Below are 13,605 nucleotides of genomic sequence, written 5' to 3'. Positions count from 1 at the left end.
TGACATCATACCTGCGTCGCCCTCAATTTCCGGTTTTATTTTGTAGAAACCATGGAAACACCAAAGATGCTTTAATATATTATATGTTTTATTAGACAGGTGAACAACTGTTTGTATACATTTATAGACAGAAAACTAATTATTGTTATATAGCTCAACACGTTTAGTCTTATTGTTTGAATCTCGTTTTCTTGATTTTCTGCGAGTACCATGTTTTACCATGCCTCAGAGAAAAATTATATTTTGTGAAGTAGCTAACATAGCATCATCAGATGCAGCTTTATTTTTAGTAACAGTAATACAGCTTTTTCTCCATCATACAATGTTTTAAAACTAATTGCGTTCCATTTATCAACACAAGCCATCCAGCATTTATTAATATTATGCAGATATTTGATGCAGTGTGTAACAGTGTCTCATAGCAGCTGCTGAGCGAACGCACAGAGTAATGTCATAACATCATTTTAAACACACTCAAATATATCCAATATGATAAACATACCTTCTCTAAGACCGTGAGAACCCTGGATTATGAATAAAAATGAAGGAAAAAATTAAAATGATAAATATGATCTTATATAGCCTATTGATTTTTTATACATTTTAGCTTATATTAAAGCTTTTGTCATCATTAAAACGCTGCCTATGCAGGTTTTGGAACAGAGCTTCACTCTTCTAATAGCCGTTGTGTTTATGTCTGTAGTTTTCTAACTGAATATTATGTGTTTTTGCCTACCCTGATCTTTTTAAAATTCAGGATCATAAGGTGATGTTTTACCAGTTGTCCTCCTTTCTAAATGCTTTTCATGCTTTACATTCTTTGGCTTTCCGGGTTTTTGTGCATGAAATTGATCATTAGTGTGTGCATGGGTCTGCAAGCTAATATGCATGAGGCTTTCTCTGTGAAATAAGTAGTTTTGTAAGGGGTGCTTGTGGTTATGGGTATGAAACAGCTTTTAAGCTTTAGCGTTGGTCAGAGTGGTGTGATCTAGATAATCTAGACTGATTATCTGTATGTCAGTGACTTTGGTTTGGTTCACCCCTATATTTATGTTGCTCTTTTCCTCATTGAACAGCAGCATAAAGCGTTCCTCAAATTGAGCGTCATTCAAGTTTAGAATGACATAAGGGTGAATAAATTATCACAAAATCATCTTTTCTTTTTGGAATATAATATTAAAAAAGAGAAGTTCTGGCACACTCTGATCCTCAGGTGAGGTTTGTTTTCTTTTGCTCCTTTTAATCAGAGATCTAGATCTGTATACAGTCCTTCAGTATGCGTTTCTGATCTCTGATTTCAGCTGCAGTGCCACTGCGTTTCTTTTTAAGGCACTTGCGGCGAGTGTGACCTGTATTTATTGTTGATTCTGGAACCGTGTGTCTTGATGGTCTGTTGTGTTCGTAGCATGGGAAAGTGGGTGCTCTGAAGGACCCTCTGCTGGATGACCTGGGAGACTTTAACAGGATGGTGGTGGCCATGAAGAAAATCGGCCTGGATGACACAGAGAAGCTCAATCTCTTCAGAGTGGTGTCCGGCGTCCTTCATCTCGGCAATATTGACTTTGAAGAGACAGGAAGCACCTCTGGTAGCCATTTATATTAGCAATTGTACCGTAAATAAATACGGTAACACTTTAGTTTAGGGTCCAATTCTCACTATTAACAAGTTGCTTATTCGCATTCATATTACCAGGATATTGACTATTTATTCATACTTATAAAGCAGATATTAATGCTTATTCTGCAAGACCATATTCTACATCCCATAATAATACCCAATACCTAAACTTATCAACTACCTTACTAACTATTAATAAGCAGTACTTATGAGTTTGAGGCAAAAGCAGTAGTTAATAGTTAGTAAATAGTGACAATTGGACCCTAATCTAAAGTGTGACCAAAAATATTTACTTAAACATTATCCAGCTTCATTCGACATTTGCAAACAATTTTGCCTTTATTTGATGCAAGCGTTAAGTAAATGTACTTTTTTATTTACTGATCTGAACATGTTGATATGGAAGCTTGTTTTTTGACCACTAAATAAAAAAGTTAATTGCGGCTTTTTATCTCGCAATTCTGACTTTATATTTCGCAATTCTGACTTTATATCTCGCAATTCTGACTTTATATCTCGCAATTCTGACTTTATAACTCGCAATTCTGACTTTATAACTCGCAATTCTGACTTTATAACTCGCAATTCTGACTTTATAACTCGCAATTCTGACTTTATAACTCGCAATTCTGAATTTATATCACGCAATTCTGACTTTATAACACGCAATTCTGACTTTATATCTCACAATTCTGACTTTATATCTCGCAATTCTGACTTTTTAACACGCAATTCTGACTTTATATCTCGCAATTCTGACTTTATAACTCGCAATTCTGACTTTATATCTTGTAATTCTGACTTTATATTTCGCAATTCTGACTTTATATCTCGCAATTCTGACTTTATATCTCGCAATTCTGACTTTATATTTCGCAATTCTGACTTTATAACTCACAATTCTGAATTTATATCTCGCAATTCTGAATTTATATCACGCAATTCTGACTTTATAACACGCAATTCTGACTTTATATCTCACAATTCTGACTTTTTAACACGCAATTCTGACTTTATATCTCGCAATTCTGACTTTATAACTCGCAATTCTGACTTTATATCTCGCAATTCTGACTATATAACACAATTCTGACTTTATATCTCACAATTCTGACTTTATATAACACAATTCTGACTTTATATCACGCAATTCTGACTTTATATCACGCAATTCTGACTTTATATCTCGCAATTCTGACTTTATATCTCGCAATTCTGACTTTATATCTCGCAATTCTGACTTTATAACATGCAATTCTGACTATAACTCACAGTTGTGACTTTAAATCACGCAATTGTAACTATATCATTCAATTGTGAGTTTATATCATGCAATTCTGACTTTTTAACTCGCAATTGTGTTTACATCTCACAATTTTGACTTTATATCACGCAATTCTGACTTTATAGCTCGCAATTCTGACTTTGTATCATGCAATTGTGAGAAAAAAAGTCAGAATTGTGAGAATTAGCAATTAACTTTTTTATTTTTTATTTCATTGCAGAAACAAGCTTCCATATGTTTAATATACAACAGGTGGGATTTCATTTCTGGAAGGGGCTATCCATAACAGAACTAGAAACCATGCAAACAGACAGTAAAAATCTTGTGTGTCAGTTGCAATCAAACCAGTTAGGACAAAAAAGAGATGGGATTTATCGCTTGTTGCTTAATCACGCTTGGTTCAGAAATATTTGGTTTCCTTCAGGTTAAAAGACTTCAAAATGTGACCAATTTGGCTTTTATACAGAATCTGCATTCAGTCAGGGAAGACATTTTCACTGTTGTCTAAAGTGTTATTTTATTATTTTTGAGCTCATGCACATGCACGTGCTGATGTTCTCCTCATTAAACTCCTTCACACACACACACACACACACACACACACACACACACACACACACACACACACACACACACACACACACACACACACACACACACACACACACACACACACACACCCCTCCTCCAACTCAAAAGACCTCATTAGAGAGCTGCTGAGGGGGTAAGGGGGCTCTTTCTAGTGCTGCCAGACTTCCGGATTTGTTTTTCTCTTCTGATGAAGGTATAACACCTTTTACTGCTCTGGCCTGCTCCATTTCCCCACTCACAATGAAGATGCTGTCCTGAAACACCTTTCAGCTAGAAAATATGGAGCCTAATGTTATAGAGGTCTCACAGGAGACCTTAAGACTATTATGTATGAGCACATATTTTTGGAAATGGCTGAGATAGGCGATTGAAGGAGCGTGCTTTTATAGATTTATTTCCACACTTTTAGCTCTTAGACAGCATTGATGAGTCAAAGTCATTAATCTCAAACAGTGAGGTTGTTTTAGTTTTTATCTATTCGTTTTAATGATGAACATGTTTTTAATATATGATTTTTTCTTTTTTTTTTAAATATTGATATATATAGCTATTGAAAGTTATATTAAGCTTTTCAAAATCAAATAAAACCAACAAAAATGCAACAATATAATGAAAAAACGTAAAAGATTTTTCAGTAACACTTTGGTATGGAGAACACATGTTCACTAGTAACTATGACTTTTCCCTCAATAAACTCAATTTGCTGTCTAGATGTAGCATTAGAAACATGATGAGTCACAGTTTTAAGATGACCATTAAAATTTGAATGTGGTGTCAGGTGGCTGCATTTTGAAGAACCAGTCCAGTCAGACTCTGGAATACTGTGCTGAGCTTCTCGGCCTGGACCAGGACGACCTGAGAGTCAGCCTCACCACCAGGGTCATGCTCACCACTGCAGGGGGCGCCAAAGGCACAGTCATCAAGTGAGTGACCCCATATGTTTACCTTAACATCTGCTTAGCCAGTGACCTGGGGGCAGCCTGTTTTGTTTTAGTTGCATTCAAATGATGATCAAAAGACAAATCAAAATTCAGACAGATCCCTGCTTGGTATTTGCCACACTCACCTCACATCTCCCTCGTCTTCTAGTATTACATTTCATCATTTCACCCCATTCGCATTCGCATAACTGTTAAATGAATCCTCCAGTCGCCCGCTCAGAGATGAGAGGAGAGATGAAAATAGCTAATCGCAGCTTTTCCATTAGAGATATGGTTAGTATAATCAAATGTGGCATAGACTAAATTGGCTAAGGGACCGTAATAGTCTAGTTGCCATCAAAAGTCTTCTGCATTTAAATGGATATATATTTTTTTATTGATTACGTAATAGAGGAGACCTTGCACGACTAGTCTGAGGTATCAAGGAGCTTTTTCCACACTACTTCTCCTTCTCCTAATGGTCAAAGATAAGACTCAGGTTTGCAAGTTTGTGAAACAAAAGCCCAGTTTCTCTCAGCTTTCACCATGTAAAACCCACAGTCCAATTACTGCACACACCAGTTGTCAAAGGGGAGAGGAATTGGAAAAACTCGATTGAATCGTATTCTCCGTTCTCCGTCGCCCAGGTGGGGTTTTATATTCTGCTGTGTCTGAATGATAGGGCAGCGCTCGGTGGATTAATATTTAACCAAGCGCAGATGCTGGACTGGGAGTGTTTGCACTGCATGAATAATGGATGTTTGTCTGAGGGAGTGGCCTGGGGTCTTTTAGGTATGATGAGAATCAAAGTCGCAGGAGGTTTCACTGCCCTCCTCATTTGACTGCGAACAGATGCACAACCACGTACATATGCAATATGCGTTTTATGGAAAATTATGGAGACTGTATTCAAACAAGGCTACGGTGACCCTTGCAATTTACACCGATAGACAACGCAGAGGGCAGCAGCTTGTGCCTGACAGAGCTTCATTTCAGAGCCGCATTGTGATTTAAAAAAAAAAAAAAAACCTGTTAAACACAACAAAGCAGGTGACATTGTGAAGGAAGCCTCTTGACTCACACGCTACAGAGGGAATACACTAATAGCATAAATGCGAGTTAATGAAAAGCAATCTCAGACTCGAGATTGTAGAGATTATTGTGAGCCAAGACCAGCTTTTATTAACTGTGCAGGCAATAAGAGTCACACAGCAGGTATTCCCACAGCGGGACAGCGTCTTCAAGAGAGCAAGAAGGTTTTATCATCCAGTTCTGAAGTTTCAGATGGTCGCCGGTATCCGTATGCCTCCCGAGGATAGCACTGTGGCTTGTGATTATGAGCTGCTTTGCTTTAACAGGCGTGCGTTATAGAGATTTATTGTGTTTTTATGTAATATCGCTGGGCTGCTGCATTTCGAGCCCTTTAAACTACACCGGGATTTCAAGTGCTGTTTGTTTTGCGTGTATGCATTTATCAAAGTTTCCACTGACAAATCAGTTTAAGGTTTTTATTTTTTCAGTTTAATTATGTAATTAATCTCCAGGAGGACAATTAAATCAATTTTTATACACTTGAAGAACAAAGAAGAAAAGAAGTATGTTGGAAACAAAGGTTTTGGTTTGAAAGTACAATGCTATTGTGTTGTTTTAACCCAGCGGTTGGGTTAAATGTTTGCCCAACCTGCTGAGTAGTTTTATTTAACTCAACTATTGTTTAAAAATGACTGTGTTGCTTGCTTAAAATGAACCCAAAATATGTTGGAAATGAACATTTATTAATAAGTTTAATGAATTATAAATGTTCACCTTTTGATTATTATTGTTGCCTCTAGTAATTATGTGTCTGATTTTTAATTTCCAACCTATTTTGGGTTCATTTTAAGCCAGCCATATAGTAATTATTAAACAATAGTTGGGTGAAATAAAACTGCCTAGCAGGTTGGTCAAATATTTAACCCAACTGCTGAGTTAAAACATCCCGATATTTGGGTTTGTCCATTTTTAACCTAACTTGGGTTGTTTTTAACCCGGCATTTTTAGAGTGTACATAAACTAGAAAACATTCTAAAAACATATTTTCTTGCATAAAGTCTTATGAATTTGTGTAATTGTCATTTTTGGAAAGAAGAAAACACTCCTTTAGCACTCAGAAAAGCAGAAAATTGACCTTTGTCCAATTAAATACAAGCAAAGGAACAGCCTCCCCAAAAAACCCCAAAACCTAATTTCCTCTTGTATATCATTACCAAACAATTTCACTGACATAAACTTTAGCCTGTAAAGACCTTAATCATATTCGTTTGTCCTCTGTTTAACTGTAGAAACACATTATTGTCGAGTCAAAGTCTAAAGAGATTTTTCAGCAGCCTTGAGCGTCTGTAATCATAATGCAGTTGAGTGGCAAATAAATTAAAATTTGACTCTAAATTATTTCTAGTTGGTGTTCTGCTTTCCCCCAAAGTGTTTTTCACATAGTTTGCTTGGAGTGCTAAAACAGCAACTGTCTTAAGAGTGCAAAGTTGGATAGAGTAAAACAGAATGGACATGTATTGATGAGGTGGCATTAGCAGAAGCCCTGGCCCAGATTTTGACTCCTCCTGTCCCACTTTGCTCCTCTCCAGGGTGCCTCTGAAGGTGGAACAGGCCAACAATGCCCGCGATGCTCTCGCCAAAGCCGTTTACAGCCGGCTCTTTGATCATGTGGTCAAACGGGTCAACCAGTGCTTTCCCTTTGATACGTCCTCCAACTTCATCGGCGTGTTGGACATCGCTGGCTTTGGTGAGCTTGTGAGATATCCGCAATGCACGGGTCACTGAATCTTCTCATTTACCTGTTCTCAGTGGCTCTTAAATTTTCAAACATGTCAACCAGATGCATCTGAGAAATGAGACCACTTTGTCTTCAATACAGTGAGCTCCAAACATTTGAGACAACTTGCAAAACATCATCTAGTGGTATATTTCATTATGACCACCTTTTTAAAATTTTGATTGCAAACATAGAAGTAGTGCAGATTTTTTTGTTCATTTTTGTTCACTAATGAGTATTAGTGTCATTTTGTTTGTTTATTTTTAATCCTAAAACCTTTTTTAGGATTAAGATTGTAATTCACAGATTTTCAGTGTTGTCTCAGACTTTTGGACCTTAATGTACAGTATGACAACAGAGTTCTTTCTGAGCTATTTTGACTAGCTTAAAGCACTTAAAGAAATATTCTTGGTTAAATATAATTTAAGAAAAAAAAATGGTCAAAAATTATAAAAGACAGAAATGCACTTTTTATTGGATTAGTTCACGCAAAAATGAAAATTCTGTCATTAATTACTCACCCTCATGTCGTTCCAAACCAGTAAGACTTTCGTTCATCTTTGGAACACAAATTAAGATATTTTAAATGAAATCTGAGAGATTTCTGTCCCTCCATTGACAGCTACGAAACTACCACTTTGACCCTTCAAAAAGTTCATAAAGAGATCGTAAAACAAATCCATATGAATTATGCAGTTTAGTCCAAATTTTTTGAAAAGACTCGATTGCTTTATATGATGAACAGATTGAATTTAGACTTTTATTCACATATAAACATTGATCAGCAAACATAAACAGAAGCTCAACTGAACCTGCTTCATTTATATTGTTCAACTGGTCGAAGCTGATATGGGATTTAGAAATAAATTAGTAATATGTATTGCACTACCTTTTAAAGAGAGTAATTAGTACAGTAGACTAATTACACCATTTAAGATGCAATTAATAGCTAGCAATTAATTACGTTTTTAGAGTAGCTCACGCAACACTGGGTAAGCATACAATACAATAGACATCTACAAGGAAATGCATGTCTCCATTTTAAGTGCATAACTGTCTTTTTCTACAAACTAAAATTATTTCTCATGATAACAGATGATGCTGTCTGTCAAAAGAGTTTAGCTAACTATAACCTGAAATATTCCATTAATTTTAAACTTTAACTCATTGAATATATAGAACACATAGTGATTCACTTGCTATTAGCTTGTCTTATGCAGAAATAAGGTTGAGAATATGCAGTAGGATTAATGATAATTGGTTCTCACTTACAGTGTCTCTGTAATTAGTCTAACTGTTAAATGCCTTTAGAGACATACCTAGCACATGAATCATAAAATGCTTTTTTTATATTCCTATTCAGAGTATTTCGAGCACAACAGCTTTGAGCAGTTCTGCATCAACTATTGTAATGAAAAGCTGCAGCAGTTTTTTAATGAACGCATACTGAAAGAGGTGAGTCATGAATGTTATTGGGATTTTTAGTATCGATCAGTGACTCATAACTATGCCCTCCTTAAAACTGACACATGAAGCAATTTCATCTGTATTCTTTCATTGTAAGCACACAACTCTTCCGATTTAACTTCTTTTGAGATGCTCTTGTTCCAACATATTAAGTTAAGCATTTTCACACTTTCAGCAAAAACCATGTTTTCTTTTTTTTTTTTTCTCTCCCCAGGAGCAAGAGCTGTATCAGAAAGAAGGCCTGGGAGTGAATGAAGTTCATTATGTTGATAATCAGGACTGCATAGGTCAGTGTCCCTTTGGCAGTGAATATTAATGACCTTCCTCCATTCCAGTCATTACTGGATGCACTACGGCCTATAGACGGCAACTAAAATATAATGAACTCCTCCACACGCGGATATGCTAGGGTCTCTAAATCCAAAATGTACAGCGCAAATGTAATTTATTCTCAAATTATGTCCTTTGAATGTCAACAAACTGTTCCAAATGACCACATAGTTATTTGTATACATTGCCATGTCTGTTACTCTCTGGACAAAACATGCCGAAGATGAAGATGAATATTCCAGCAGAAATGCATGCTGGGTGCCTGAGATAACACAGGAATGAATCCTGAGAGGGACCTCTCTCACTCTTGAACCTTCTGGGGAGGGTTTAGGAGATAAGATGAAGAGGTCACACTGTTTTAGTTTTTTGTTGCCAGCTCTAAAAGTGGTCACTCGAGCAGTGCAGTCTGACTCGAATCACCCAGTCAGAAACAGAAAGTCAGTTCAATCTCAGGACACACTGTGAAATCTTCACCCGTTTCAATGAAAGTAAATACCGTCACCAGACCGAAGTGTGCTGTCTTGAGCTATCAGAACCAATGCCTTTTATCATTTTAGTCGACCCCCCCTCTGTTTTAGCCTGGTCGTTCACACTCTGAGTTGAAAAAAGTCTCAAGAAATGGGCGTGTAAAGCAGTGGAAAAGTGGAAGAGAAGAGGGTGGAGAAATGGGAGACAACAACCAATAAAACACAGACTGGCAAAACACTCATACAGACACATGGATTTTAAAATAGGACCACGGAGGAAATAGCTTTTTAAGGACAGATGGCTGGTAGGGAATACAACAAGCTTCTTCCCGGGTTGGTGACCTCACAAACCCCCAAATTTACATAAACCTTGCCTCTGGGAACATGTAACAAAGGGGGTGAGGCCATGTTGAGCTGCTTTAGAGAAAAGGAAGAGTTGTTGTCACCGTCATTTTACACTGCATTGCTTCACAAACGAGGGTCAATTCAATGCTGGATTTGCATAAAAGATTAAAGGGATAGTCCACCCAAAAATCCCATGATTTACTCACCCTCAAGCCATCCTAGGTGTATATGACTATGTTCTTTCAGATGAATACAATCAGAGATATATATTTAAAAAAATATCCTTAGTCCTCCAAGGTTTATAATGGTTGTGAAGTTTTGAAGTGAAAAATAATGCATCCATCCATTAAAAAAAAGTAATCCATACGACTCCAGGGGGTTAATAAAGGCCTTATGAAGCAAAGCAATGCATTTTTGTAAGAAAAATATCCATATTTAAAACTTTATAAATTCAAATAACTAGCTTCCGGCAGATGACCGTACGCAGATTGCGCAAGTCGACTTGCTCCAAATGAGTAATTCTCTGACGCGACGTTTGACGCAGGATGTAGGAGAATTGTAAGCTTAGACTCCTCTCGCGGTTTAAACAAATAGGGCTGTGCAACAAATTTAAGCTCCTCTTGTCTTATATCGAAATCCTCTGAAATTTGTCTTTAAAAATTATTGTTTTAGACTTATAATCTGTCACCGGTGATTTGTTTTGCTCTATCTTATCCTTTCCGTGTTCATCAATATGTTGAGGGTCAGGTCAAAGGATACTCTTCTGCTGCAAATCGACTTCCGCATTCTGTGTACGGTTGTCCGCCGGAAGCTAGTTATCTTAATTTATAAAGTTTAAATATGGATATTTTTCATACAAAAACGCATTGCTTTGCTTCAGAAGGCCTTTATTAACTCACTGGAGTCGTATGGATTACTTCTTTTTTTTTTTCTTTTTTCTTTTATGGATGGATGCATTATTTTTTACTTCAAAAAGCGGCCCCCCATTCAGACATTATAAACCTTGGAGGACTTAGGATATTTTTAAATGCATCTCTGAATGTGTTCGTCTGAACGAAGATAGTCATATACACCTAGGATGGCTTGAGGGTGAGTAAATCATGGGATAATTTTCATTTTTGGGTGAACTAACCCTTTAACTTGACGGCACATGCTAGTCGATGAGTTGAATCAACTCCACAGCAACTACATAAATTTATCCACTAACCATTCAGAAACGTCCAGTTTCATTCTAAAAGTTATAACTTCTTTCTGAGTCTCTCCATCAGTGTCGACTCCGGTTTGAACAATGTAAGGCTGAACACCGTTACTGACAATCCTCATTTTGGCTGCGTGAGATTCTCCAGCTTTGTTGTTGTTGAGCAACTGAAGCATGAGCTGTTAAAGCTCCGCCCTCTTCTGGAAAGGGGGCCGGGAGCAGCAGCTCATTTGCATTTAAAGGGACACACAAAAATGGTGTGTTTTTGCTCACACCCAAATAGAGGCTAATTTGTCAAGCTATAATAATGATCTGTGGGGTATTTTGAGCTGAAACTTCACAGACACATTCTGGGGACATCAGAGACTTATATTACATCTTGTGAAAAGGGGCATAATAAAAAATGACAATGACTTATCGAAGATCTTCCTCCCCTGCATTGCAAAAGAAACCACCTGTGTTTTGCCCAAGCTGTCAAAAATCAACAGCTTGTTTGAGTTTGCAAAGTATGCAGGTGGCTTAACATAACATCTCGCTTCTGATGCGGTGTCTGTGGTGCAAAAAGTAGGAACGCAGCACCTGCATCACAGATGTCACTTCTGTTCCGAGGGGAAAATCTTGCTTTCCGTTTGCCAGCTCTGCTTTTCCTAATTCTCCTGATAGCGATGCAACACATGTCCTTGTGACTTCCAAATGGACACGCAGGTCCTTTCCCTGCATGTCTCCTCATCAATCACCTCACATTTATACTCGGGTGTCTGCTCATGCAAATACAGGACTGCGCTTGCGTTCGCACCTCTCTCACCTGCGCACGTCTCAGATGAATTATGCATACAACGGTTGCCTTCGCACTGATTATCAAAAGGTCCGTGTGTGCCCACCGACTTTGCATTCGTCCATTAAACTTGCTGAGTTTTGCTTCACTTTGGATAATACTTCTGAAGGGGGATTGAATATATTAATTCACTATTCACCTCATATTCGTTCGCATGGAAAGTTTCTGTCATCAGTCGCGAACTTCTCACTGTGACTTTGCTTTGCAGATCTGGTTGAGGCAAAGCTGGTGGGTATCTTGGATATTCTGGATGAGGAGAACCGTCTTCCCCAGCCCAGTGATCAGCACTTTGCAGAGACAGTTCACAGCAAGCACAAAGATCACTTCCGTCTCACTGTAAGCTATGGTTTGGTTTTTCCAACAGCCAAGTATGTATTTAGCAAAGAAAAGCTGGCAAACCTGCAGGGTAGTTTTTTAGCTCCTCAGTTGCTAAAAAAAATTATACTTGGTTCTGGACACTAAATCAAATTTCACTTTTTGCATTTTGATTGGGCCTTCAGTGTCATCCTGAAGTTATCTTAAAGGATTGTTAAATAGTAGCTGAATATTTAGTGGAAGATGGAGTAATTTTCCTTTAATTTTCCTTTTTACCATAGATGTCACTGAATCTCATCTCAGCACATTTAATAGTGATTCTCTTATTAATCTTGAACATCAATATTTGGATTCAATTCCATCTGAAGAATTTTGAGGTTAAAGGGTTAGTTCACCCAAAAATGAGAATTCGGTCATTAATTACTCACTCTCATGTCGTTCCAAACCCGTAAGACCTCTGTTCATCTTCAGAACACAAATGAAGATCTTTTTGATGAAATATGAGAGCTTTCTGTCCCTCCATAGACAGCTACGATGCTTCAAAAAGTTCATAAAGAGATCGTAAAACTAATCCATATGAATTTAGCGGTTTAGTACAAATTTTCTGAAGAAACTCTCACTTTGTATGATAAACAGATTTAATTTAGGCTTTTATTCACATATAAACATTCATCAGCAAACATAAACAATCGTGTGTCTTCAGAAAGTTTGTAACGCAGTCACTCCTACTAGACACTTTGGCGGGTTAAATTTTAATTTATATATAGCCTAAATATACATTTTTCAATTGCAGTTCAATTTTTCAGTTGCAGTCTTTTAAAAAGGCATCTGAAATAATAAACTAAGAGCAATGTTGTCAAAAATATTGATTTTTCGATACATATCGATACTGAAATATCTGAAACGCTTTCAATACTCATTTTCCGCATAACAGACACTCAATACCATCTCTCCGACAGCGAGTTGACACACCAACCTGCCTCCCATCACTCACTCCATATTTGCTCCAGATGAATATGGCTGGTGTTACAGGGCTTGAATTTCGGTGTTTGGATTGCATGTATCACAGATTTTGTGCGCGAGCATTAAGCCACCTCTCAGTGCTAAATTGAGTTGTTTTTCGCTGCTTATAGCACTTAAAAATTATTGCCGGTCTTTGGCGAGTATTCACATAAACACAGTCAGTTATGTTTTAATGCATGTGTAACAGTATAATGGATCCATGTGTCAGGTCTTAAAGTGACAGACCAGACCAAATTAAGAGATAATATCTATATGGCAGTTTTAACCACTAGTCCTGAATGTCAAAATGCATAATAAGGCTTCATTTTCTTTATGTGAAATATTAATTGTTGTTTTGTTTCTTTTGATTTATGGGGTTTATATATGACATGGGCATTTTTTGACAGTTTTTATGTGATTCAC

The 13,605-nt window shown here is 37.2% G+C and overlaps 1 protein-coding gene across 8 annotated transcripts in view; it reads left to right on the top strand.

Annotated features, from left to right (window-relative positions):
- Positions 1–13,605, top strand: part of myo6b (myosin VIb) — an 84,329-nt gene that overhangs the window by 32,186 nt on the left and 38,538 nt on the right. For 6 of the 8 annotated variants that reach the window (XR_007185082.1, XR_007185083.1, XM_048192253.1 and 3 more), the window contains 7 exons: positions 758–766; positions 1,406–1,586; positions 4,273–4,417; positions 7,036–7,193; positions 8,587–8,678; positions 8,905–8,977; positions 12,074–12,201. Coding sequence is in view for 6 of the 8 variants with exons in the window: in XM_048192253.1 (XP_048048210.1) it covers positions 758–766; positions 1,406–1,586; positions 4,273–4,417; positions 7,036–7,193; positions 8,587–8,678; positions 8,905–8,977; positions 12,074–12,201 (786 nt within the window). In the remaining 2 variants the exon portion in view is untranslated. The remainder of the gene's footprint in view (positions 1–757; positions 767–1,405; positions 1,587–4,272; positions 4,418–7,035; positions 7,194–8,586; positions 8,679–8,904; positions 8,978–12,073; positions 12,202–13,605) is intronic. The other 2 variants (XM_048192254.1, XM_048192257.1) reach the window with 1 other exon arrangement.

Source organism: Megalobrama amblycephala, linkage group LG5 (genome assembly GCF_018812025.1).
Source record: "Megalobrama amblycephala isolate DHTTF-2021 linkage group LG5, ASM1881202v1, whole genome shotgun sequence".
Classification (NCBI taxonomy): domain Eukaryota; kingdom Metazoa; phylum Chordata; class Actinopteri; order Cypriniformes; family Xenocyprididae; genus Megalobrama; species Megalobrama amblycephala.
The sequence above is the reverse complement of the archived record's forward strand: the minus strand, read 5'-3'. Positions and strand labels throughout refer to the sequence as shown.